The sequence below is a fragment of the Tamandua tetradactyla genome, chromosome 4 (genome assembly GCF_023851605.1).
Source record: "Tamandua tetradactyla isolate mTamTet1 chromosome 4, mTamTet1.pri, whole genome shotgun sequence".
NCBI lineage: Eukaryota > Metazoa > Chordata > Mammalia > Pilosa > Myrmecophagidae > Tamandua > Tamandua tetradactyla.
This window is the reverse complement of record NC_135330.1, coordinates 163,823,091-163,848,518: the sequence shown is the minus strand read 5'-3', so window position 1 is coordinate 163,848,518 and position 25,428 is coordinate 163,823,091. Positions and strand designations below refer to the sequence as shown.

Below are 25,428 nucleotides of genomic sequence, written 5' to 3'. Positions count from 1 at the left end.
AATCATTTCTCTCCTCATCTGTTGGAATATCAACCTCCACACCCTGGTAATGCCCTATCCATAACATATCTGCTTTACTTATCATGACATAACGTCTGGGTCACTTGCCCATTTCTCTCAGGGCTTGTGGGTTCCTGGAACATGTATATACATCTCTGTATTGTTAAGTCAAAAACATACTTTGAAAACCAAGGCTTAGAATAAGTTTTTGGAGCTATGTGACACTAGTGGGAGCAGAACTAAAGGAAAGTTACTGCTTGAAGAAAAGTGGCAGGGAAACAATTTATATAGCTGATACCAGACAAAGGCACTGAATTATCTGCCTGATACACTCAACATGACCAATTCATGGGACACCAGGGTTTCAAAGAGAGTTGGAAAGCATTATTTTGCAAAGGAGAGCAGATGGCCTATCAGCCCCCAAATCTGTCTCCCCAAGTCTGGGGGCTCAAGTTTTCATGGATTCTGACAAGAACAGATGAAGTCATTGCAATTTCAATAGCGAGTAAGCAGAAACAAGGGAGAAAGAGTTATTATTTTAATAGCAAGCTTAAGCAGAAAAGGAGACAATTATCATTTCAATAGCAAATGTATGCAGAAATCATTTAAAAATATAAAGGAGTGAAACTGGGCTGGAACCAGTTAATGGCTGACTCAAGTTCCTCCATTAGCATTAGGGCATTTGCCCTTACAAATTTCTAAAATAAAAACAGTGGACAAAGGCACAAGATTAGGGCTTTTAAATCATTCTCAAGGATGAAGGCAGCTGTATCATAGTTCAGATATTTCAGGTTTTCTCTCTGTCTACTCTAATATACCAGAAAGGAAAAAAAGAAATATTTATATAATGATTCAGTAGGCATAATCCTTCATTAAGTCCTTACTCCTCGATTATATGTCTCCTTAGGACAAAGAAAGGCTATGGAGACAATGGGGGGAGGGTTTGGCAAGGAGGATGGGAGCTGTGTGAGTTGTCTGGGGCAGGGTGTCCTTGGTTGTGAAGGAGCCAGAGATCGGTGGTAGTGAGCCTCAAGGGTTTCAGAGCTCTGGTGGCTGGAACTGGAATCTTCTTGTGCTGAGCTTTTGTGGGACATCCTCTACCAAGAGCCATAAACAGTCCAGATGGTGGGAAAGAAGCGCCTCCTGGCTGACTCGCCAAAGTATATTGCTGGATTCCACTTCCTAGGTTCTTGGCCATGCCATGAGAAGGAATTCAAGGGCACAGCACAGGCAGAATAAAACATTTATTAAGAATGCATGTGAGCTGGAGCGCCGGCTGTTCAGTACGCGTCCGCGTCGGCGCTCTCGCTCTCACCAGCATGCCGCTGTACGAGGGCCTGGGAAGCGGCGGCGAGAAAACGGCGGTGGTGATAGACCTGGGCGAGGCCTTTACCAAGTGAGTGGCTGCGTTCGGCGTGAGGGGAGGCCGGCCGGCAGATTCTCAGTCGCGCCTTACGGGTGCCTCCCGCACACTGGCGGCCACCTCACTTCTTCCGGAGACACCTCCCCACCCCACCCCACCCCACCCCCGCAAATGACGGCCTTTAGTTTTCTCCCTGGATGACCTGAATCCGAAGGATCTGGTGGGCCGTGCAGGTCTGATTCCGAGGGAGGCCCAGGATGCTTGGCGAGAATTTGTTTCGCCGCCGTCCGCCCCAACCCGAACGGCCCCTTTGGGATTACCCGTGCAGGGGGTTACAGCGATAAACCAGACGCCGTTCTCTCTGGGTTCCAACTTTTTTTTTTACATGGGCAGGCACCGGGACTCGAACCCGGGTCTTTGGGCATGGCAGGCCAGCGTTCTTGCCTGCTGAGCCACCGTGGCCCGCCCTTTTTTTAATTTTAATTTTAATTTTTTTTTTTTTTTTTTTACTGGGTTCCAGCTATTAAGGCAGTGAGCGAGCTGTAAGGCTTGAGGTCTGTCTCTATTGTTAAACGTTTATTGAATGGAGCTTCAGTCGGTGCTGCAAAATGCAGAAATGTTTAAGGCAGGGCTCTCTAGGAGTACGGAATCCACTTAGGAAGACTGAACACACAGGTGAAACTCTGTGCTGAGATTCTGGAGATCCTTTGTTGCTCCTTCCCCTCACCCCTGAACTCTTAGATCAGGGAATTTAGCCTGTTTTAAAAGACAGTTTGTAAACACTGGAGTAGTGAACCTTCACTTTGAGACATCATAGATCTCTCTGAAGCTCCGGTGAAAGCCACGAATCCACAAAACTCAAAGTATTGCGTGGAGCTTGAGACGGCTGACAGACTGTCGCCAGCCCTTGGACCTCAGGTGTGGCTTTGCTGGAGAAACTGGTCCAAGATGTATAATTCCTAGCGTGATAAAAAGAGCTGGCATGCCTAAGCCTATTAAAGTTGTTCAGTATAATATCAATACAGAAGAATTATATTCCTACCTAAAAGAATTCATCCACGTACTGTATTTCAGGCACCTATTGGTGAATCCCAGAGATCGCCGAGTTGTGGTTATTGAGTCGGTATTATGTCCTTCCCACTTCAGAGAGACACTCGCTCGTGTTCTTTTCAAATATTTTGAGGTTCCGTCTGTCTTGCTAGCTCCAAGTCATCTAATGGCTCTTCTGACACTTGGGATTAATTCTGCCATGGTCCTGGATTGTGGATATAGGGAAAGCCTGGTACTACCTATATATGAAGGAATCCCAGTACTGAATTGTTGGGGTGCACTCCCCCTAGGAGGAAAAGCTCTTCACAAGGAGTTGGAAGCTCAGCTGCTGGAACAATGTACTGTTGACACAAGTGCTGCTAAAGAACAGAGTCTTCCTTCAGTGATGGGTTCAATTCCAGAAGGTATCTTAGAAGACATTAAAGTGCGCACTTGCTTTGTAAGTGATCTGAAGCGTGGTCTGAATATCCAAGCAGCAAAATTTAACATTGATGGGAATACTGAGCGTCCCACACCACCCCCAAATGTTGACTACCCATTAGATGGAGAGAAGATTTTACATGTCCTTGGATCAATCAGAGATTCGGTTGTAGAAATTCTTTTTGAACAAGATAACGAAGAGAAGTCAGTTGCCACTTTAATATTGGATTCGCTTATGCAGTGCCCAATAGACACCAGGAAGCAGCTAGCAGAGAATTTGGTAATTATAGGTGGCACTTCTATGTTGCCAGGATTTCTTCACAGATTGCTTGCAGAAATAAGGTATTTGATAGAAAAACCAAAATATAAAAAAATTCTCGGCACCAAGACATTCAGAATTCATACTCCACCTGCAAAGGCTAATTGTGTGGCCTGGTTGGGAGGGGCTATTTTTGGAGCACTGCAAGACATACTTGGGAGCCGATCAGTCTCAAAGGAATATTATAATCAGACGGGCCGTATACCAGATTGGTGTTCTCTAAATAACCCACCTTTGGAAATGATGTTTGATGTTGGGAAAGCTCAACCACCTCTGATGAAGAGAGCATTTTCTACTGAGAAATAAAAGTTTAATTAAAATCCAGCTTTGCTTGATTTAAAATATTTAATCAAATACAAGCAAATTGTAAAAGTATGTAGGATGCTTTGTTATGAACAACTCTAGTAGAAGTGAAAGCATTTCTATATTTCTTCTTTGTATTAATATTTAATTCTTTTTACTTTGCTTCTTTTGTGTAATGGTAAAATGGTAGCTGATACTTATGAGTTTTGTTGTATTTATATCAATAAAATACAGTAAAGCAGTTTAAAAAAAAAAAAAAAGAATGCATGTGAGAGAACATGCAGGCACTCTCATAAGAAAAGAGGGATGAGAAGTGAGAGGTCCAGACGCATTTTTTTTTTTTTTTTTTGCATGGGTAGGCACCAGGACTCGAACCCGGGTCTCCAACATGGCAGGCCAGGATTTTGCCACTGAGTTACCATCACACCACCTCAGACCCATTTTTGAGGAATGAAATTCAGGATTTCTGGAGTTCAGAAGTTTGTATTGCTTCTGATTAGCTCTTGATCATTTTCTATAATATAGAAATATTATAGAATAATAATTATATTATTATTATATAATAATATAATTATATGTATTATACATATGTAATAATAATTATATTATTAATAATAACATTTCCAAAAGTGTGTTTTGCAAAACTTAAGCCCCTTAAGAGAGTCACTTTGACTCTCAAATCTGTTCTACAACTTGTTGTTGGGATGTGCTTTGAAATTACTGCTTTTTTGTAATTAATTATTCTTCACACACACAAAAAAGTCGATTGTGATAAATGCACAGATATATGATGCTATTGTGAAGCATTGATTGTATACTTTGGATGATTACATAGTATGTGACTATATAAAACATATCGATAAAAAAATAAAAAAAGAGTAATTATCACCAAATAACTCTTTTTACTTTACTTTCAACAGTTGCTATCAAGTTTTTTCTGATAGTTTCAATATCTTGGTTTGAACAGATGTTCTTCTAGCTTCAAATACTACTACTGAGGTGCTGCCGTACTTTGAATTTAAAGCCATCCTTCTATGCATTTATACCATGTGACCTTTGCTTAAAACCTAGGTAATTCAGAGAATTGATTGTCATTTTCAGAATGGCAAAAGGAAACCCCATTTTGGTCCACTGCACTCTGCTATGTTCTCCCCCTACCAGCTAACCATGTTAATTTGGTTTGGTGTCTGGAACCAATAAATTGAACCAAGAAACTTTAAAACTGAAATTTTGTTTAATGTTAGGAGTTACTGAGTTATTGAGAACTTTCTTGACATTGTATATATAAAAACATAAGAGAACTTTAGCTTCTTTGTCAGTTTCTCATCAAACACTCAATTGAGAAAAATCCTAAAATTCCATGTGAGTCTTTAAGTATTTTTCTTAGAACTCATGGATAATACAGGAATATGATCTCTGCTTAGCATGATGGGTCTTTTAGCCTTCTCCCCCCTTGTTCTTGGTTGTATGCTGTAGCGTGTGAGTCCATGTTTTTTATAGTATAATTGCTTTATTGTCCTGTTTATCCAGGATGGGTAATGTATGTTACAGGCACAAAATTGAAACATGATACAACATTAATTTCCTTACTCATATAAATAGGAATAAAATTCCTATATATAGTTGTTAAATTGTAGCTCTGGTTATGGCATTGATCACCATTTGCATGAGTTTATTTGCCAAGGGTGACTTTATAATGTAAATTGCCTTTTTGTTTGCTGAGCGTTATTGAAATTCATTTATTATTAAGTGATAATAGAGAGATTAGTGGAGATTTGAAATGGTTTGCCCGCAACGGGCATGCCATGTACTTATGTTGCCACCTTGTGGGGATTATTGAAATGGTGGCTTAAAAGCCAAGGCTCACAATGAAAACGTGTTGATTAAAATCTCCTTTACTGTAAATTCTTCTCAAGAATATTGAGTAAGTTAGTGCGCTCCAAGAATTTCTTATTTCATGAAGGTTACTTTGTCGTTTTATGCTACTGAATTCTGTGGATGTCTACAGCAGTGTTCCTCTGGGGATCTGATAAAAGAGTAACGAGGAGCTCGCTTAGAGCACTAAAGTGACTGGAATGCTTCAGAGCTCACAAAAAAACATGAATGCATTAAAAGGACTCCAGAACACAATATCTTAAAATTGGAGGAAAAAAATATGTGGGTTATGTTCATATATTGATGATGACTATTTTGTTATTCTCTCCATTTCTTGCAGTGATTTGTGTTACTTGATTCTAATGGGCACATTTCTGTAAACTTTAATTTGTAGGCATCAGAAACCCCAACCCTACAACGCCTTTCCTTTACTACGAGGCCTGGTGAATTGTTAGCTGTGATTGGACCTGTAGGCGCAGGAAAGGTAAGTAAAAATACCTTTTGGCAGCTTAATTCAACACTGTATCCCGTATTAAATTCTTGGGGTTGAGCCCAAAGCTCTGTGTAACACAGTTTTGAATTTGGTAGTTCTGGAATGGCATTTCCTAAAGTGCCATTCATGGAATGTTCATGGAACATTAGTTTTGTAAGAAGGTTACATGGCCAAATAAATCTCATTAATGCATCTTATATTTTCCTTCTTGATATTTCAGTTTGCACAATTGGGAAATGCTTGTCTGGAAGTTAGAAATTAATTATGATTTGCTGTGCAGGGATGGAATGACTGAGAAAGTGGGGGTGTCTTTTCATCAGAGTGGATCCTAGACTCTGTAGGAAGTCTAGAGACTGTAAAGATTCTTTGGAAAAGCCTTAAACATTTCCTCACATGACTTACCCAACTCATGTCAACACATGTTTAGTAAGTGTCCACTAAGTGGCACTGTGTTAGGAGCAAAAGATATAAATACAAACAAGACCCAGTTCCCTTCCCTTTCTAGAAGCCCTGAAATTTGGAAGTGGGCACATTGATTTCGCTTCAGTATTATAAACACTCTGATAGTGGTATGCATAGACAGACACATCACCTCGTGTGTTGTAAAAGATTTGATGGAAATATGTGCATACATTGTTAATCTCATGCCTTCTAAAACAGCAATATATACCAATATAAACATAGGATGTGTAAATGAGAAGATGATGATTTCTGTACAATGGATTTTTGCTATTCAGAAGCATGTCTCACTTTAAATAATAATCTTTCCTAGTGTACTAGATATATGATCGACACAACTTTTCAGGAGCAAGTATTTTGTCAAGCATAGGAAACCTGAATACAGGGATAGCTGCATTAAATATCAGATTTATCAAATATGCATCACTCTGATCTACTATGTTGCAGCAAATATTCTAAATTTTTGTTTATTTCAGCATTTCATTTGGGGAAACCTTTAGGTAGAATATATTGTTATACACTGTTTTGTTACTACTCCTAAACCATTAGTTTACATTGATCATTAGTGTTATTTTCAATTTTTTTCTTGCTGTTTCCAGTGCTTTAATGTATATCCCATTTCAAATGAGAAGTTATGCTTAACAAACAAGCAGATTGGGGAAGGCTATATATTGCAGTACCTTGTCTCTCTTCTGCCTTTTTACTGGACCCATGTTTGTTTCCAATCTGTTTCAGTCATCACTGTTGAGTGCTGTGCTGGGGGAGCTGCCCCCGAGTCAGGGGCTGGTTAGTGTGCAAGGAAGGATCGCCTATGTGTCTCAGCAGCCCTGGGTGTTTTCAGGGACTGTGAGGAGCAATATTTTATTTGGGAAGAAATATGAAAAGGAACGCTATGAAAAAGTAATAAAGGCTTGTGCTTTGAAAAAGGTAAGTTAATGACTTTTGGATTTCCTGTACTCAAATTGGTTAGTGTTAGTTTAAATTACAGGGTTCGTTAAAGCTTTATAAAGAGATCTTTGATTGAGCTGTAATGCTTTAAGCTAGACTTCTGAGGAAATGCGCATACATGCACACCTGCCCCCATACTGCTGTTTTCATCCTGATGTGGGAATGACATTCACAGAATGCATTTTTTGTTTGGTTTTGTTTTGTGAAGTTTTATTCACTTTTAATCCCCCCCCCCTTTTTTAAAATGGACATTTTACAAAATTGATAAAACTGGAGAGAATAATGTGGTGAACCTTCATGCATCCTCACTTGGTTTCAACCTTAACAACTTGTCACCAATCTTGTTTTATCACCCCTACTCTCTGCTAACCCCCACCACAAAAAACTCTGAAGCAGAGCCTAGAGCTAATATTATTTCATCTGTAAAACTCTGAATGATGCAAACTCCTTTTAAAAAAACAACAACACAAACATAACCACATTGTTACACCTAAAAATGACCCCAAATTCTTTAATATCATCAACAGTCTAGTCCTGTTTACATTTTCTTAATGATCTTCTTCACGATTACTTTGAACTTGACTCAAGATGAAGTTCTGTCATTCCGTGTACTCTGTTTGTTTCTTGGTCCCTTTAATTTGATAGGTTCTTCCTGCCACCTCATTTTTCACTTGAAATTTATTTTTTGAAGAAATGGAATGCTTTACAATTTTTTTTCTTTACAATTTCATTTTAATACTGCATAATTTCACTAGGGAGAGAGATTGTTGTATTTAGAAATGACATTGAGTTTGGCAGAAAATGTCAAATGAAATGTTTCATTGTATATTATGATTTGAACAAAATTGGGTGAATGATGGATGATGTAAACTGAACATATCTGATAGGAGAATATGATTTAGAAAAAAAAAGAAAATACTGATATTCGTTTGGCTTTGGGGACTAGCAAGTAACCCTCTAGGTTGCTTTCTTTGGGTTATAAAAATCAGCAAATAATAGCATTAAAGGGCTCTCCACGGGGTCTTTTCAGTGGAGTCTGGACATCCAACTGTTCTTTTATACTTAGTGGAAAATGCTGGGACAGGCCTTAAAAGGTATGATGTTAAAGGCTCCAAACCAGCTTTGTGAAGAAATAGTAATTTTGCTTGAACAATGGCTCAGATATCATGGATTGCATCAGGTGAGTAGCATTTTATGATGATGCAGATAAAAAATAATTGCTTGCTTAATGGGCTTTTATTTCCTTCTCCTGGTTTATTGTTAATGAGAGAATCTGAGTTTTTAGAAATGACACCCAGTTAGCAATAATTAGTTATATAAGAAAAATGGGGGAAAGCAGATGTAGAACAGTAATAATGGTTGCTCCCATTTAATTCAAAGTCTACCAGGTGCTAATATTTGCTTCCTCACTCACATATATGCACACAAAGGCATATGGTTTTTAAATCCTTTACCGAGACTTTCCAATATCTTATAGTTGGTATAGACCCTCATCTTATAGTTGGTAAAACCGAGGCTTGAGAGAGGAAGTGACTCACCTGTAACACTTGCAGCCCATGTTCAGATCCCTGTCTACGTGACGCCAGAGCCCGTTTTTCCTCTGTGCCATGCTGCCTCTCAATTGAGGATGTTCATAAGGAAGAACTATTGCAAAAATTGAGTGATAGGTGGAGGTGGAATGTGGAAAAAACAGATTTCAAGCTTTTCCTCATACCGTAAGTCAGGCTCAGCTCCCCCCAGTCCTGAATTTGGGTGTTTATCTGCACTTCCAGGCATTGCTGGTGATGGCCACTCCTTCCTTTCCACACCACCATATTTGAACATCTCTGGAGAAACCAGGTGTTGGGACAATGGCTGCCAGTCAATGCCTTCCCCAGGGACCAGAGCCTCTCTAGCAGACAGAGCAGGTGGAAGGACCAGACCAGGAACACAGACAGTGCTCCTGTGGCTTCATCCAGACCTGAGGCTCGTGCATGGGCCACAGATTCAGGGTGCCCAGAGGCCCTGAAGATGGCAGTTTTTCTGTTCATCCTTTCTCATTTAAAAATATGAACCATTACCCTCCTTTGCAGAGTGGCACCGTGAAAGATAGACAGGGGCTCTTCGTGCTCATTTCCTCCCTGGCAGAAAGTCAGGCCCAGGCTGGAGAAGCTGAAAAGGCATCCTTGCTTGGGCTCTGGCACTTGTTTTCCATCACGTTGGACACCTCTTGTTACCTGCCTGGGCTTCTGACATCTGTGCTGTGGAATGGAGATGTTGGATGGTTTCCCAGAAGTTTTAGGTTTACTAAAGTTCTGAAATGCCATGTTTGACTTTGCTTAGCAGAGGATCAACAAGATCTCTAAGAAACTAGGGAACCACTTAATGAGTTAGGAGATCCTCATGACCTCCTTTTCAAATCCATGAGTCATGCAGATGGCATAAGACAGCATCAGAGAATAGGAGCTTCCCAGATTATTCTGACCTATGGGTATGGAGGCTGCGTGTGAAGAGAAACAAAAGGGGAAATCCAGGTGTTCACCTAAATTTCTTTTCTTATTAAATGAGGGAAATATGGGATTACTGTAAAGACTATAGGCAGTGCATGTAAAATGAGAACATGGTAGGTATTTGGTAAATGATAGCCATTGTACATCCCTTTTCTCCAAGTAAGTAAGTAAATGATTTCTGCTTACCTCCTTTTCTCCTTTTCCCCAAAAAATCCCAGAGGAGAAAACCAGAAATAAGTAATATTCCTCATTTTAGATATATTGGCAACAACTAAATGTATTATACTAAATCTAACGGAAATAAAACTTATTATTTATTGAGCTAAACACATTTCTGAAATAAAATAATAAGATATGACGTAACATCATCAGTTTAGGCTTATTACATAATAAGCTCTAGAATATACCTCAGGGGAAAAAATGTAATAATATAAGGCACTTGAGGGTAGTGGTTACAAGCTGAGGTCCTGGAGTCAGACAGGTTTGGGATTGAATCAGTTTCTTCATTTACTAGTTGTGTGATTTTGACTGATCATCTTAACTTTATGAAGCCTCAGTTTCTTTGTCTGAAAATAGAGAAAATAATACTTTCTGTTTCATAAGGACATTTTGAGCATGAGATGCGATAATGAATTTAAAGTGCCTGATTTAAAGGCACAAAACCAGCACTCTGCAAACGTTAACCCTTAATTAGAAGAGCAGCTGATTTCAGGTAGAATCACATTCATAAAATGTGACATGTTAGAAAGAATGTAAATGAGTAAATAACATCCATCATTTGGATTCATATTTAAGCAGGTTTTCTATACTCAAGTAGTACATTAAATAAATCAACAGCTAAAATATTCTATTACCATGATAATAGAAACAGCATATTATGTAGCACTGTTCGGCCTATTATCTTTTATCCCTTGAGTACTTTTTATAAATTTAGGTAATGTACATTCAAAAGTACCCCTTGAGTACTTTTCATTAATTTAGGATATTACCTAAAATATGCATTCAAAACTTAGCATTAATGTTTTTCTAAAGTTTGGTATTTGCACCCATGGATGACTTGAATTTCCAGACTCTTTTGCTTATCAACAGGCTTATAGTTTCTTTCCATACTTGTACCATATTCCTGGCAACTTGGACATTTTCTTTTCTGTTGTCCTAGACAGATATAGACTAGTTACTTTTATCTTTATTTTTTTTTCTCTCTCAATTGAGGTAACTATCATTCCCCTCAGGCATAATAGAAACTGAGAAACAATGAATATAAAGCAGTAAATGAGGCTAATCTAAATATAGAGACTAAATTTATGGATACTTCTGCATCTAGATATTGAGGGTGTCAAGTCTTGAGATGTTTTAATATTGTCTAAACATATCTTTCAGTAACACTTAGAATAGCATGATGTGAAAGAAAGAGCAAAAGGTTATGAACTTGCAAGATGAGCTTGCTTCAGATTCTAACTCTTCCATTTAACAGCTGAGACTTCTTGAGCCAATTACAATAAGATTCGATTTCCTCATCTGTAAAATGGAGAAAATACTTTTCAGGTTGTCGTGAGGATTAGAGATACTAAACGTAAGCATCTAGAATGGTGTTTGATGCATAGTTACCATCAAGGAGCCAACTAAAGGCTAATGGGGAGATAAGCTCTGCCCACAAAAATTGTGGAGCAGAATATGATGGGTCTTCGTGAGAAATACAAAGACTTGGGAACCTAGTAGAAAGAGATAGGCTTCTGCTCAGGGAGGTGTGGGTAGTTTCGTGGCCAGAAATGTTTGAGCTAGTGCCTAGAAAGTTGGGTACTAGGATACTGACAGTTCGTGTTAGAAGGCCAATTCCAAATGGAACAAAAGCTGTGAATAAGGGCATGAGGTTCCTTCTATTTGTCTCTGGAATCTAGACTTCTCTGTCAGTGCCTCAAGACTGACTCTTGTTCACTTTCCTTTAGACTGTTTCAACTCTAAGACACATCTGTACCATCACTCAAGTACATTGCTGGTGCTCTTGGCTCCAGACCAGCATATCCATTTTCATTTTTTTTCTCTAGTGTATATGTATGCTTTACATTGAAAATGGTTGTCTATGAAAGAATTGATTAAATTTATCTGAGAGGTAACAAGTGAGCATAAGAATACCTTCTTCTCATGTTTTCTCTTTAACCAAACCAGAAAATTGTGGTTAGGAAATTATCCTGACTCAGATTTTACTTCAAATCCTTTTAAAATGTTTTCCTATCTGAGGCTTGTCCATAAATAGTTTGCCCAGTCAACACCACACTCAAAACACTATTACCAGTCTCAGAGAGAGCCCATTTCTTATTCCCTCATTGTGCTAAGTGAAAGAGTGGATTTTAAGTGCCTTCTTTAGAAAATGGCTAAGATTGCCATGATGCAACTTGATGCTATCTTGAGAAAGAAAACAAAACAGCTGCTGCAAGGACTGTCAACAGTGAAGCAGAGATCAACTAAACAGTTGGGCAGAGGGCTGGGAACTTAAAATGGCTCACCGCTTTTCATGAAAATCAAAAGCAAGAGATAGTGTTGACTTCAAAGCACAACAGAGGAATAATATGAAATAATAGCAGATTTTCATATTAGGGCGATGGCTGTCTTTTATTCTGATATAGTCCATTAAGCGCTGAGTATATAGGGGAATCCGTGTTGCCTGTGTGCCTTTGTGGTCTGTTGGGAGTGGGTTATGATGGCGATGCTCCTTTTTTCCCTTTTGGTGATATGCTTCGTTTATTGTGCCTCACAGTGTGCATGAGGTCTTCCTGTTGGTTTGTTCAGAAAATATGTATGAATCACCAGTAGCAAATTGCAACTAATATATATCCTTTTTCCATTGATAGAGTATTCATACATTTATTTCTTTTGATTATCACAGCATCCTATGAATTTAATAATCCTTTCTTCTCCAACCATTTGATAAAAGAGGAAAATGAGTCTCAGAGAACTTACTTATCATGGCAATACCAATTATGCTACTTGCTTTCTCCCCAGATTTGCCAAAATAGAGATTCAGAATTGACTTCATCAGCAGAAAGGGCTCTCACTGTTCCAGTCCCAGGTCTCAGTGCTTGTGGGGTTTAGTAGATAATCAACAAACCCTGCTTGTCTATGCCAGGACCCATCCAGTGATAATTATCTCTCTAAGGAAAGAATCTTAGTGTAATATGAGGTAATTTTTGGGAGATTTTTGTCATTTTTTAAAGTTGCTATTAAAAATGTCAATTTATTTCTTAAATATTATTCAAATGCAACTTTTGATAGCTTCCCAGATCTCTAAACTTCCTAACATTCTGAGCCTTGTCTTTTCTGGTTTTTATGCAACAAACATCTTATTCCAAGTGATTTGCTTATTGTCCCTGAACACACCGTTCCCTTTCCTTTTGCTGACCCTGCTCAGACTGTTCTTTCTGCTGTGCATGTTTTTGTCTGTCACTTATGACCGGTACCTTCAGTGTAACAGTGAAGATTTGGTTCAGGTGTTATCCCTATGAAAATAGGAAGCTGAGGAACAGATCAGCAAAGTGCCTTTAAAACACATTTATTCCTTGATAAAATAAGTCCCAAGGCTTTAAAAGCCATCTGCATATTAGCAACTCCAACATTTATATCTCTCGCACAGACCTTTAGGCTTGCATATTAGTACTAGCTTGACAACAGTACCAGGTGAGTGCCCTGTAGGCATCTAAACTTGCCCATTACCAACCTCTTAATTATATCCCGCAAAATTGCATCCACCAAATTCTCTATCTTGGTAAACAGTGACGCTGTTTATTTTCATGTCAAAAACATTGTAGTCCTCTTTTTTTCTCACAGCCTGCATCCATCCCATTTCAGATATCATAGCATCTATCTTTGAAATTTGTCCAGAATGTGACTCCTTCTCTCCATTTCCACTGCTACCACTCTGGTCCTGGCCGTTGTCATTTCTTTCCTGGATTATTGTGGTAGCAATAATCTGATTCGATCTAGCTTTCACCCTTGCCCCTTAAAATTACCACAAAGGGGTAAGAGTAATTCTTTAAAACCTTAAGCCAGATCACATCATTGTTCTCCCACTCTTCCTTCTAATTTCACTCGGAATGAAGCCATGGCATGTCCTGTCTACCTCTTCCACCATTCTTAAAACCCTCTGGTCAGAGGACTTCCTGACCATCCTATATAAAATGGACTTTCCCTCTAGTGTGCTCTATCCTCCTAAGCCTGCACTTTCTGTGTTTTCCTACCATGACCTCACATATATGTGCACAAATTCTCTAATATGCATTTTAGAATTCATTCTAAAATGAAGCACAAATTCTGCTGCATTTTTCTACCTATCACCACTTGCATTCATATTAATTTGCTTATTTTTATATTGTCAGTCTCCCACCATGGAAGTTCTAGGAACTTTCTTTTGTTCACTGATGAGTTTATTATGGCCAAAACAATGCTCAATAAATATCTGTTAAATTGGTTAAATACATAACTGCTGAAAAAAAAAAACTACAGAATTACACAAACTACCCTATGAATTTTCTGAAAGGTACAAAGTTATAGTTCAGTCACTATGATATATATCCATTGTTGTTGATTGAATGTGCATATGTTTCTGAAGAACTAATGCTAAAAATTTAGGATGATAGTAAAAGAACACATGATAATCTAATTTTTCTTTCTCCTTACAGGATTTACAGCTTTTGGAGGATGGTGATCTAACTGTGATAGGAGATAGAGGAACCACGCTGAGTGGAGGGCAGAAAGCACGGGTCAATCTTGCCAGGTGAACCGCACTTGGGGTGCTATTCTGCACATGCTTCGTAGGAAATTCTGTCGGTAGTTGGCACCCAGAACCCACTCTTGAGTGCTGTGTGAAGTGCTTTGTCTTGGATTATTCTACTTGCTTTTTTGGAATGAACATCTGAGTTGTTAAGCCTTGTCATCAGTCATAGGTGACAAGTCAGGAAGCATGAAGCACTCTTCTGTCTGATATCTTTTTCCATTTTTCAGAGCAGTGTATCAAGATGCAGACATCTACCTCCTGGACGATCCCCTCAGTGCAGTGGATGCAGAGGTTGGCAGGCACTTGTTTGAACTGTGAGTTTGCTTTTGTTTTATGTTATTTCTGCTCTCCAAGAATCCTTGGACGTCGACTCAGGGAAAACCTTTGTGCTACAAAAATTCAGCTTGTTCTGCTCTGGTGGCCCTCTCTCCCACTCTCCAAAAGACCATGTTAGAGAATTTGTGCACATATATGTGAGGTCATGGTAGGAAAACACAGAAAGTGCTTTTAACATGTTGAAGTGGGCAGACTATTTGCTGTTGGGAGTTACAAAATAGATGGCAAATTTTGCAGGGTTTTTCTTCCTGCTACTTGCGGTTAATAACCAACAAACTTCTGGTAGATCCAGATCCCAGGAATAAGAAAGGTAATTTGATGGTTTTGAATTCAAGGGAGGTGGTCTTACCTGGTACTTAACTGCCACTTCTTTTCCTTCGTTATTTGTTTACAGACCTTGGAGGTAATATTTTCAGCAACAAAATAAGGCTTTCAAGGAAAAATCCTTGTTGATATATGTTCTTTATTCTGTATGTTTGGAAATATTTAGTAAAGTCTAGACTTTAAGAATGATTTGTTCCATTTCAGGCTATGGCTTCAGTAGTTAAACATTGATTCAAAGTTGCTTATTAGAAGTAACCCTCCAGACCCACAAATGCAGCATTGGTTTGCACTCACAGCTAGGTATCTAGAGTCTGCCTTAATTCCTGATTTTCACTTTGTGCTTCTATAATCTGTTTTCCTTGGCAGAACAACCCTAGAATCTTTTCTGTGTGTGTTGTAACCTAACATATGCTGGCTGGTGCTTCCTACTCGCTTTTTTGAAAGCATCACGAATGTGCTCTTGCTAAAACATCATTTTAGATGCATTGTATGTTATCGTCCAGTTTTTCAGTTTATTAGGGCTAGTGAGCCCTTTCAACTGCATTTATGGAGATCTTACTATGACTATGTATGAGGAGATAGATGCTGTTACAAATATTAGTGTGCAAGACTTCTTGTTTTATAAAGGCAGACAGTAAGCACAGAGGGGTGAGGGACCCACACTGGGGAAAGTAAGGGAGTAAAGTTTGAATGTCATTCCCCCCCTTAAGGAATATATTTCTTCAATAAATTTGTTGAGACAAGTACAAAGTGAAGTTCAACATACTCACAGTGGAAGCGGGTTGCCATATAAGATCCTAAATGGTAAATAGAGGTAGATGTGCCAACTGTAGGTTGGAAGCTCGCTGTGTGCACTGAGCTCAGCAGGAAGTGTCCCTTGATCCTGCAGGCTGGGAAGGGTTTGTAGAGGCTGAGAAGAGGATTGAGTTTCTGGTAAGGGCAATAGTAGAAACAAAGATATGGAGGTAGAAACAAACAAGGCACCTGCGAAGACCAGTAATCAGTCAAGTCTTCCTCAAGGTGGGGAGGTTGGTATTTGCACAGTAGAAAGAAAGAAATTTGGAAGTTGTTTTCCATAAGGTCTTAAACAGCAAAGCACAGAGGGTGAAGCCGAGTCACCAGGGTGAGGGTTGCACACTCTGGGTTCTGAATGCCAGGGGCTAAGACAGAGTCTCTAATTATCCACCAAGCCCGGGGTTACTAGGTGGATTCACACTAGAGTGTGTCTGTAAAACGTGCGTAAGGGCATTGCGTCTTCCTGAACAAAGAGAGCAGGGCCAGGTGACACTTGGCATTGCCTCTAACTCTCTGATCTGATCTGCCTTTCTCTCCTTGGGTCAGTAACTTGATGAGGTTTCCCTACAAGCAGAGAAGTACCTCTGTGACTTGTGTGTGTTCCGTTGATTGGGCACTAGTGCTGGGACAGATTCCCTGCCTTCCTTGGTGGCATCATAAGTCGCCTGGTCTCCCTGTTCCCACTCCTCACCGCTCCACTCGAAACTTGTCAGTATCTGCAGCTCTGTTTGTGTGAGTCAGCACAAATTCCCCCTCACTCAGAGAACACTCAGAGAAGGGTGGGCCATTGATAGTGTCGTTGAAGAGAGAGAAAGAACTTTTAATTGCTGAGTATAAGTATACCTCTCACAGAACACTCGCCCAAGTTTTCCTTTGAGCACAGGAAGTATTTATAAAGTCCCCTCGCACCCTTCGGGTTTAATGACTTTGGATATACACTTGATAGAAGCAAGCTTGTTAAAATTGTTGTTTGCTAATCAGAACCACATTCTTTGGGAAAACTTAGGACAAGGAGCACGAATGCAATTTAGGAAATCACTCAGCAGCAACTGGAGAATGTTTTCAACGAGTTAGAAAATTGGATTGAACAATATGCTATGAAAGATGGTGGTTGTGTTGAAGCTTAGAAATGTGAAGTGTTTTGTATTAAAAGTGAATGAATTATACTTCTATTTGCCGTTAGTGGTTTACTTCAAACATGAATATATAGCCAAAGTTATTAAGGCTTGTGAGTTTTACAGCCGTATGTTTGAAACATTAGGTGGATCCTGTCATATAAAGAAGGTTAGGGTTCCTTAGATTAACTGGTACCCATCTGATGTGCTTTCTAACTATGGACCTTGTCGTATTTTAGGAAACCCTATATCACCAGACCCCTGGGTCCTAATCAGGTCTTTAACCCTGTTACCTGCCTAGTTTACCCTCCCCGTTACCATCCTTCACAGATCCCCCTTTCCCCCCAGGACACAGTCAAGAGTCCTCAGAATGGCAAGCAGCTTCCTTGTGATCTGCCCCCATTCATCTTTCCCACACCTCCCCACACAAACCTGGTCTTTCAAATGGGTCGACTTATGCCGGCTGCCCTGAATGTGACGTACTTTCTCTCACCGGCCTGCCTCCACAGATACTGTTCCTTCTAAGAGCAAGGGAACAGTGTGCTAGGGCAAAGAAGAAAGATGGCAGATGCAGACCCTGCCTTCCCGCCTTTACCCCGGATTCCTCCAGGGGAATTGTGCCCCTCCTGTCTTCCCACAGCCCTCAATGTGTTGTACCTGCCACCTCAACCCCCACCCCAGCCCTGCACATAAATTGTGAACTTCATAAAGGCATCTTTGCACAGCATATTTCTGTCGCAGAGCCTTTGCACTATTGTGCCTTCTTCCTGGAATGATCCCCTAGTAATTCTCGTGGCTCAAATGTCACCCTCTGGGAGAGAGGCCATTCCTGAGTACTCCATCTGAAATGTCAGCCCTCACCTTGCTTCTTCATGGCACATATCACTACCTGATATTGTAGTTTCTATATTTATTTAATGCTTTTCCCTCTAAATGATGCAGAGACTGTTGTCTTTTCATTAGCCTGTGTATCACTCTGAACAGTGCTTGGCTGTTTGTAGCACTTTGGAGCTGCTCAATAAATATTTGTCAACTGAATGAATGAAGGCAGTGACTCTATCTTTGTTATTTGTATCATCTCCACCAAGGTATGTCAGCTCCTTAACACATTTTATGTAGGTAAAGAATTAAATGAGTGGTTATGAATCAATCATTTGTTATGGCATGACTTGAAAATTTTTACAATTAAAAATGTAGAAAATAGAGTTTTTTCCTGGAGATTTTTATAAAGAGGTTATTATTTAGGAAAATTTTAAAGCTGCCAACTGATAGTTTCAGTGTAATTCTTGATATTCCCTCTTGAAAGCTGGAAGATGTTAGGAAGAAGATGTTTGAAAACTTTTGAGGTCTTGGACATAGCAGTTCATCAGGTTTAATTTAACTTCTGCTTTCAGATATTGATAGAAAGGGATTTAATGATAGGTAATTTTGAATTAAGGAGAAATAATTCCATTAAAAGCTTTAAAATTAAATCCAAAGAGGAATTTGCTTGGTCAGGAAACCTTGCCATGAAATAAGCCAAACTAAGACGTACCGAAAGGGAGGAATTAATCCTTTGGATTTACAGAATAATGTGCCAACGCTGCATCCATAGTTCTTGGTTCTGATCATAGGGCCAGTCTCAGAAGCATCCCCTGAGGACTTTTCAGTCTGGAATCCAAGTGAATGGCCATCGTTTCTTAGGGGGAGAGTAGAGGTCAGAACTCTCGTCAACTGAGTGTCAGTTCTAGGCCAGGCCCTTTCACTGATTTGTGCTTTCATTCCTTATAAGGCATCTATGAGTAGATATTAGCCTTATTTTCAGCTGAAGAAACTGAGATTCTAAGAGGTTAAGTGACTCGCCCCACATTGTAAGGCTACTAAATGATAGAACACAGATTTGAACTCCCTTCTGTCTGACCACAGCGTGCTGCTCCTGAGGGTTATGCCACATGGGACTTGGGAACCCAGAGTAGATGCCAGGAGTCCTGCCGTGGTCACTGGGGTCCCACACTGGCTGCTGGCTTTCCTGGCGAGTTTGCAGACTGTTGTGCACTAGGGACTGAATGGAGTTCCTAGGAGGGCTTTGAGGGCTTCCTGTAAAAACTCAGGCTGCAGAATAAAGAGAACTGGTGGGTCCTTTGAGTTATTGGATGATTTCCACTGTGATTTACCATTTGGATTCGTTTTCTTTTTTTGTTTGTTTGCTGTATGGCAGAGGTCACATTTCATTCTTTATCCATGTGCGTATCCTCTTATTGCAGTACCAGTTGCTGAATTGTTTTGTTTGTTTGGATTTTCATTTGTTTCGTTGTTTGTTTGTTTGGGAAGTGCATGGGCTGGGAATTGAACCCGGGTCTCCTGCATGGCAGGCAAGAATTCTACCACTGAATTACCCTTGCACTCCCTGGATTTAGGTTTTTTGTTTGTTTTTCATTTCATATTTGGATGATATTTCATCCTAATGAAAGAAAACTTACTTTTGGGTGGGGTGGAGAGTATCGTGGAGACCGATTTAGGCCTCACTTATATTAGTTTTATATCTAATATTATTTGAGAAGAAGGCTTTAGAATGTACAGTATGGCAAAGTTTACCAAGAATCTAAGAGAGCACCCCCCTCCTTGGGGTTAATATGTACTTTATGAATAATCACCTAGAAACTGACACATTTTTACAGATGACATCAGGTTCCCCTACCCCAGGAATAAGATAAAATAGTATTTTAAGTAAGGTTGTGGAATCTTAGTATCATTCAGTTATTTTTGGTATGAAATGTGCAAATAATTACTGAATTTTAGAAAAAAAAAATTGGTCACCCATACTCTCTGCTTGACTGCTTTTTAGAATTTCTTAAGTAGAGCAAGATTCAGGTTTGCTGCTAGTGAATTTCAGGACCTAATATGCTTCACTGATTTATATCTGTATTATTTTATATTTATAATTGTATTTAATGTGTAATTATATTTGTATTAAACTATAGATCTTTTTTGGGGGGGTGGGCGCGGTGCATGGTCCAGGAATCGAACCCGGGTCTCCCACATGAAAGGTGGGCATTCTAACTACTAAACTACCCATGCACCCTAAACTATAGATCTTTGACTATTGTGTTGTCTTTGTCCCTTTATGGTTTCAAAAATACATGCTATTCAATTTGGGGTACCCTCTTTAATGTCATTTTGCTTACTGTATGTTTTACATTTATAGGTGTATTTGTCAAACCTTGCATGAGAAGATCACAATTTTAGTGACTCATCAATTGCAGTACCTTAAAGCTGCAAGTCAAATTCTGATATTGAAAGATGTAAGTAATCTCTTCCAGTCCACAGAATTCTCTCAGCAGGTCACTGTCCTTGGGGCTTCTGAAGAAACTCCCTCTTCTTTCACAATCTTATATCTCATTCTTCTTCTCCTTGGACCTGGTATTCTTGCCTTTGAGGATAAGTTCAAAGACTTGTAGAAATGTCATCATTATGTTCTTAACCATATCACCATAGAGTAATAAAGTTGCTATGTCAAAGTTACTAAATCGTAATTGTTCTAGGGAAATTCTTATACTTGACAGTCTTACTTTATTTGGAACTTTTTATTTCCTTCTTCCATGATTTAAGTCAGCGCATATTGTTTGGTAATTACAGTTATCAGGACATATTTAGATTCATTGGATTGCCATATATAGTTTACCCAAAGAGTACCTTTCATTAATAACAGAAACCTGGTTGGATAGCCGAGCACCCCCCTGGTCAGAGACACCCACTAGCCTGATAGAGCCAGTTGCTTAGTCTCACTCTACAGGTAAACCTTGAGTACCTGAAACCTGTGAGAAGGTGTGCTAGGTGCTTAGTACAGCACTAAATAAGACAATGTCCTTGCTGTTGTAGGGTTATGTTCTTAATAGGGATAGAACAATGAAGGAGATAGGAGAGTGAGGGGTGAAACCTCAGGGACCCAAGTAACTGGTAGGTGTTGGCCATGCAGTCACCTGGAAGAGTAGCCCGTGAGTCAGTGAGGACAGAGGAGGAGACTAAGCTGGCATGTTGGGGGGACTGCAAGGACAGCATGGCTGAGGCAGAGTGAGCCTGCCATGGTGGTGGTAGGACATGGGCTTAGAATAGGTGGGCAGTGGACCTGCAAGTGTGATGGAAACCATTGGAGGGTCCAGAGCAGGGAAGTGATGTGGGCTGATTTGTGTTTTTAAAAGATCTTTCCTGATGGTTCAGTGGAGGGATAATAGCAGAAGCAAGGATATCAGTTAGTGGCTTAGTCATCCAGCACACAGAAGTAGGAGTTTGGGTTTAATTTACCAGGCTGCTGTGACAAGAACCGCACAGTGGGGTTGCTTACGTAAAGAAAATTCATTGGCTCGCAGTTTTGAAGCTAGAAGTCACATATTGAAGTGTCAACAAGGCAATGTTTCCTCCCTTAAACCTGTAATTTTCTGATGCTACTTGCTGGCACTACTTGGGGCTTCTGGCTTTATGTCTGCCTCAAGTCACCTGGTGATGCCTTCTCCTTTGTCTTCGAGTCCTGTTGACTTGCGGTTTTTGGTTCCTCTCTGTTGTTTTCTCTCACTCTGGCTTCTGGTGGGATTCAGACCTGCTATCATTCAGTTGGGCCACACCTTAAAACTTAAAGTAGCATCTCCAAGAGATCTTGTTTACAGTGGGTTCACACAAACAGGAATGTGGATTGCAATTAAGACCATGTCTAAATTAGAGTATGTAATTCAGTCTACTGCACCTAGCAAGGTTTGGGGAATGGGAGTAGAGTGAAGGGTAGAATTCTTCAGATGTAGCAGATGTTTGATATGTCCCTCCTTGGGTTTTTTGGGGTCTGTGCCCAGCACCCGTGTCTTCAACCCTTGTCTGTCAAGTATGCCCTTGGTAAAATCCCTCATCGCAGGTGTGAAACCCCTTTAACACCCTTCAAACATTATTCTCTTGATAAAACAATAGAAATACCAAATGAATATTAACTACAGTTCGTAAGATCCATGATCATGTGTCCTATTCTCAGAGAAATCACTTACATATTAGTGTAACAAATGGGACATACAAGGCTGGCAGAGTTCTTGCAGAAGTCTTTGTTTTTAAGTGCCTCTTTGCTGTTTAGTGTGGCTACTAAAGAAGAGTAAGGAATCTATCCATTGAATCCACATCATCTGAGTTCCTGCCCCAAAAAGGATTATGAAAAGGCCAGAAGCCCTACCTCCTTAGAAGCAGCTTCATGTGTCTACTCTTTCCCAATCCTCCAGGAACAGGGAGCCCATTCCTCAAACTTTTTAAAAACATTAATCTCATAAGGAGAGGGCTGAAGCTAGTGTGTGATAAAAACTTGAAAATCAATAATAATATGGATATAGGATAAATGGGTGATAGAATACTCTGTTTAACTTTTAGTTTGTCAGTGTCTTGCAGTTCCCCTCATTGCTTATTTTGATGACATCACCTTGCCCACTGGTGGGAACTTTGATTGATTAATAAGTCCCATCCTTACTGTTTGTCTGATCCCTAACAGCAGAGGGGGCTAGTTGCCCCCTCTCTCCCCTCTCTGAATGGGCAGAGATTGGCTTTGAGTAAAATTACCATCTCTATACTAGTAGTAGCTTCCTTGTGTGTCCTACAGATACTAAGGGAAGTGGTCATTTCACTAGAAAAGATCTATGAATTTTGCCTTGTAAGTGCAAACAAGGCACATTACCTCATGAAGAATTTCCTAATTCTGCAGCTATCAAACTGTTCCATAGAGCCCAAAGATGCCATTGGGTTTTACTCAGGGTTCCACCCAGGGTTAGGAGAAAAGGGTGGCAGACAGGGCCCTGGACCACCTTCCCCCAGTCTGCCTTGACTGGAGCTTCTCTCTGATTTGTTTTGTGTCCTGGGATTTTGCCTAATGTTTGTCTGCCCTTGTTTGGGTAAATCAGCTGAGTCTTGTTTCACGGGTTGGAAAAATAGTGGAAATATTTCCACATTATTTTATAGAACTCTTTAAATAAGGGAAACTGCAATGAAATGTCTTTTAAATGTGGGGTTTTCAGTTACCCACAGAATTCGTGTGGGTAAAGCCAGCTTACTCTGGAGATTCCAGGCTTCCCTGTTGCTTCTACGGGTGAAGACTTACCTAGACAGAGTCCTGCGGTGGCTTAGGTTAAATCAGCTGAGTTTATGGGGCAGTTTCAGAGAAAGTATGTGGAAACACATCGTATGGATTCCATGTCCCAGGCTTCCCACCCATCCTGGCCCAGTGGGGACATATGATGCAGGGTCAGCAGAGGGTTGTGGAGGGACTCTTACCGAGTAGATGTGTCCCTGCCCATGTCCTTAATCAGTCTTATGTTTCCTTCCTGGGGTCCCCCCCATTCAGGTTGTTCCATCGAATAAGCTTTAATTCTGTTTCAGTCACCTACTCCAAGAGGCTTATATCAGTGTCCACATCATCTAAGAAGTCTATGCTATTTTTGCTTCATGGACTGCCCATGGTATTTGTGACAGAGATCTCCATTTTTAATCCATGACTACAAATTTCTTTTCTATCCGTCAGCACCTAACAGAAGGTTTGGTAGAGAACAGAATGCTCAGTTATTGTGTGTTGAGTTTAATTGAACCAGATTTACAAAGCAGAATCCCAGACCTGAAGATAGTTTTCTTCAGAAAAATCACAACTTAAGACCAGTTGACTTTTCTCGATTAGTATTAGTATTCAATTACATTATTATCTTCAGATACAGATGCATGACCCTCATTCTTTCTTTTCATTTTAGGGTGAAATGGTGCAAAAAGGGACATACACTGAATTTCTGAAATCGGGGGTAGATTTTGGTTCCCTCTTGAAAAAGGAAAATGAGGAAGCTGAACAGTCTCCAATTCCAGGAACTCCCACACTCAGGAATCGTACCTTCTCAGAGTCTTCTGTTTGGTCTCAGCAGTCTTCTAGACCCTCATTGAAAGAGGGCACTCCAGAGGACCAAGCTGTGAGTTCTTCTTGTTCTAGAGCATGCTCTGGTTTTGTTCAGTCTTAGTGACCTCCTGAATCCTCCATCTGCTCTGTCTGTGAAATCTGTGCTTGACCCAAAGTAGATTCTCTGGCTCCAAGGCCTTTTTCAGTGAAATTGATAGAATTAAAACACAGTGAAGAGGACTAGGATAATCTGGGTTATCCTTTGGGTGTGGGGTCGAGAACTTCTTGGAGACTGGTACTGAATGTGCCACTGGAAAGTCCAAACGTTTATATGACTCACACTTATGTTAGAACTCTTGAATTTGTGTGGGTAAAGCCAGCTTACTCTGGAGATTCCAGGCTTCCCTGTTGCTTCTATGGGTTTAATGTGAAGATTCATCTAGACAGAGTCCTGCGGTGGCTTATGTTAAATCAGCTACTTCTTCTGTATGTCACTACACACACACACACACACACACTCTCTCTCTCTCTCTCTCTCTCTCTCTCTCTGTCTCTCTCTCTGTCTCTCTGTCTCTCTCTCTGTCTCTCTGTCTCTCTGTCTGTCTCTCTGTCTCTCTCTGTCTCTCTGTCTCTCTGTCTCTGTCTCTCTCTCTCTCTCTGTCTCTGTCTCTCTCCCTCTCCCTCCCTCCCTCTCTCCCTCCCTCTCTCTCCCTCTCCTCTCACTGTCCAAACCCAGGGATCCTGGTTGATTCTGATAAGTATTCAGATCACTCCCTCACATTCCAAACTCAGGAATCACTGTGAAATTCAGGAACCAAATAGATTCGGAAGATATGCCATCCCTCTCTGTCAAACTCTCTTTAAGCAAACTCCCTATGTAAACTCACTGCATTTGGCAAACATTTTGAGCCCATACCATGTTTATATTTCCATCATTGGATGATACAGATAATCTAGAATGACTCATTAGCTCCAGATCAATTTGTATATTATTTTGGAACAAATTTCTGCGTTTATACGTGAATTGAGTGTTTGGCATGTGTTGGAAATCATGATGTTGTACTTCAACCAACGTCAAGCCACAGTGAATAAACTTGTATGAATGATATTTATTTCTTCTTGACTCCTAGACATGGAGTGGCTGGGTCCAAGGGTAAATGCATGTGGGATTTGTCTGGGTATTGTCATATTCTTCCCCAAAGGAGATGTACCTGTTAGGACTCCTGCCAACAGAAGATGCGCCTGTTTTCCCATAGCTTTGCCAGCAGAGTGCATTTTTAAACGTTTGAAATGTTTTTCACACTGTTTTTAAAGTTTGTCTCTTTTTGCTGTTTTTCCTTCACAGCTCGACAATATACAGGTTACACTATCTGAGGAGAGCCGGTCCGAAGGAAAAGTTGGTTTTAAGGCCTATAAGAATTACTTTTCAGCTGGTGCTAACTGGTTTATCATCACTTTCCTTATTCTACTAAACATCGCGGCTGTGGTAAATAATAG

General features: G+C 40.1%; 2 protein-coding genes across 2 annotated transcripts in view; both read left to right on the top strand.

The window, feature by feature from the left end:
• The window catches only part of ABCC4 (ATP binding cassette subfamily C member 4 (PEL blood group)), a 315,245-nt gene that overhangs the window by 134,899 nt on the left and 154,918 nt on the right, over positions 1-25,428 (top strand). Inside the window, exons 10-16 of the mRNA XM_077158537.1 lie at positions 5,725-5,814; positions 7,018-7,209; positions 14,393-14,487; positions 14,715-14,801; positions 20,242-20,338; positions 23,795-24,004; positions 25,277-25,417. Coding sequence (XP_077014652.1) covers positions 5,725-5,814; positions 7,018-7,209; positions 14,393-14,487; positions 14,715-14,801; positions 20,242-20,338; positions 23,795-24,004; positions 25,277-25,417 — 912 coding nt within the window. The remainder of the gene's footprint in view (positions 1-5,724; positions 5,815-7,017; positions 7,210-14,392; positions 14,488-14,714; positions 14,802-20,241; positions 20,339-23,794; positions 24,005-25,276; positions 25,418-25,428) is intronic.
• LOC143681472 (actin-related protein 10-like) lies at positions 1,259-3,476 on the top strand. The gene is made up of 2 exons (XM_077158536.1): positions 1,259-1,396; positions 2,282-3,476. Exons 1-2 carry the CDS (start codon positions 1,320-1,322, stop codon positions 3,456-3,458), a joined length of 1,254 nt encoding a protein of 417 aa, XP_077014651.1. The 5' UTR covers positions 1,259-1,319; the 3' UTR covers positions 3,459-3,476.

Coding starts and splice junctions, on each gene's coding strand:
- LOC143681472 (XM_077158536.1), top strand. CDS start 1,320: ATGCCGCTGTACGAGGGCCTGGGAAGCGGCGGCGAGAAAACGGCGGTG. Junction 1,397..2,281: donor CTGGGCGAGGCCTTTACCAA/GTGAGTGGCTGC, acceptor CTTGGACCTCAG/GTGTGGCTTTGCTGGAGAAA.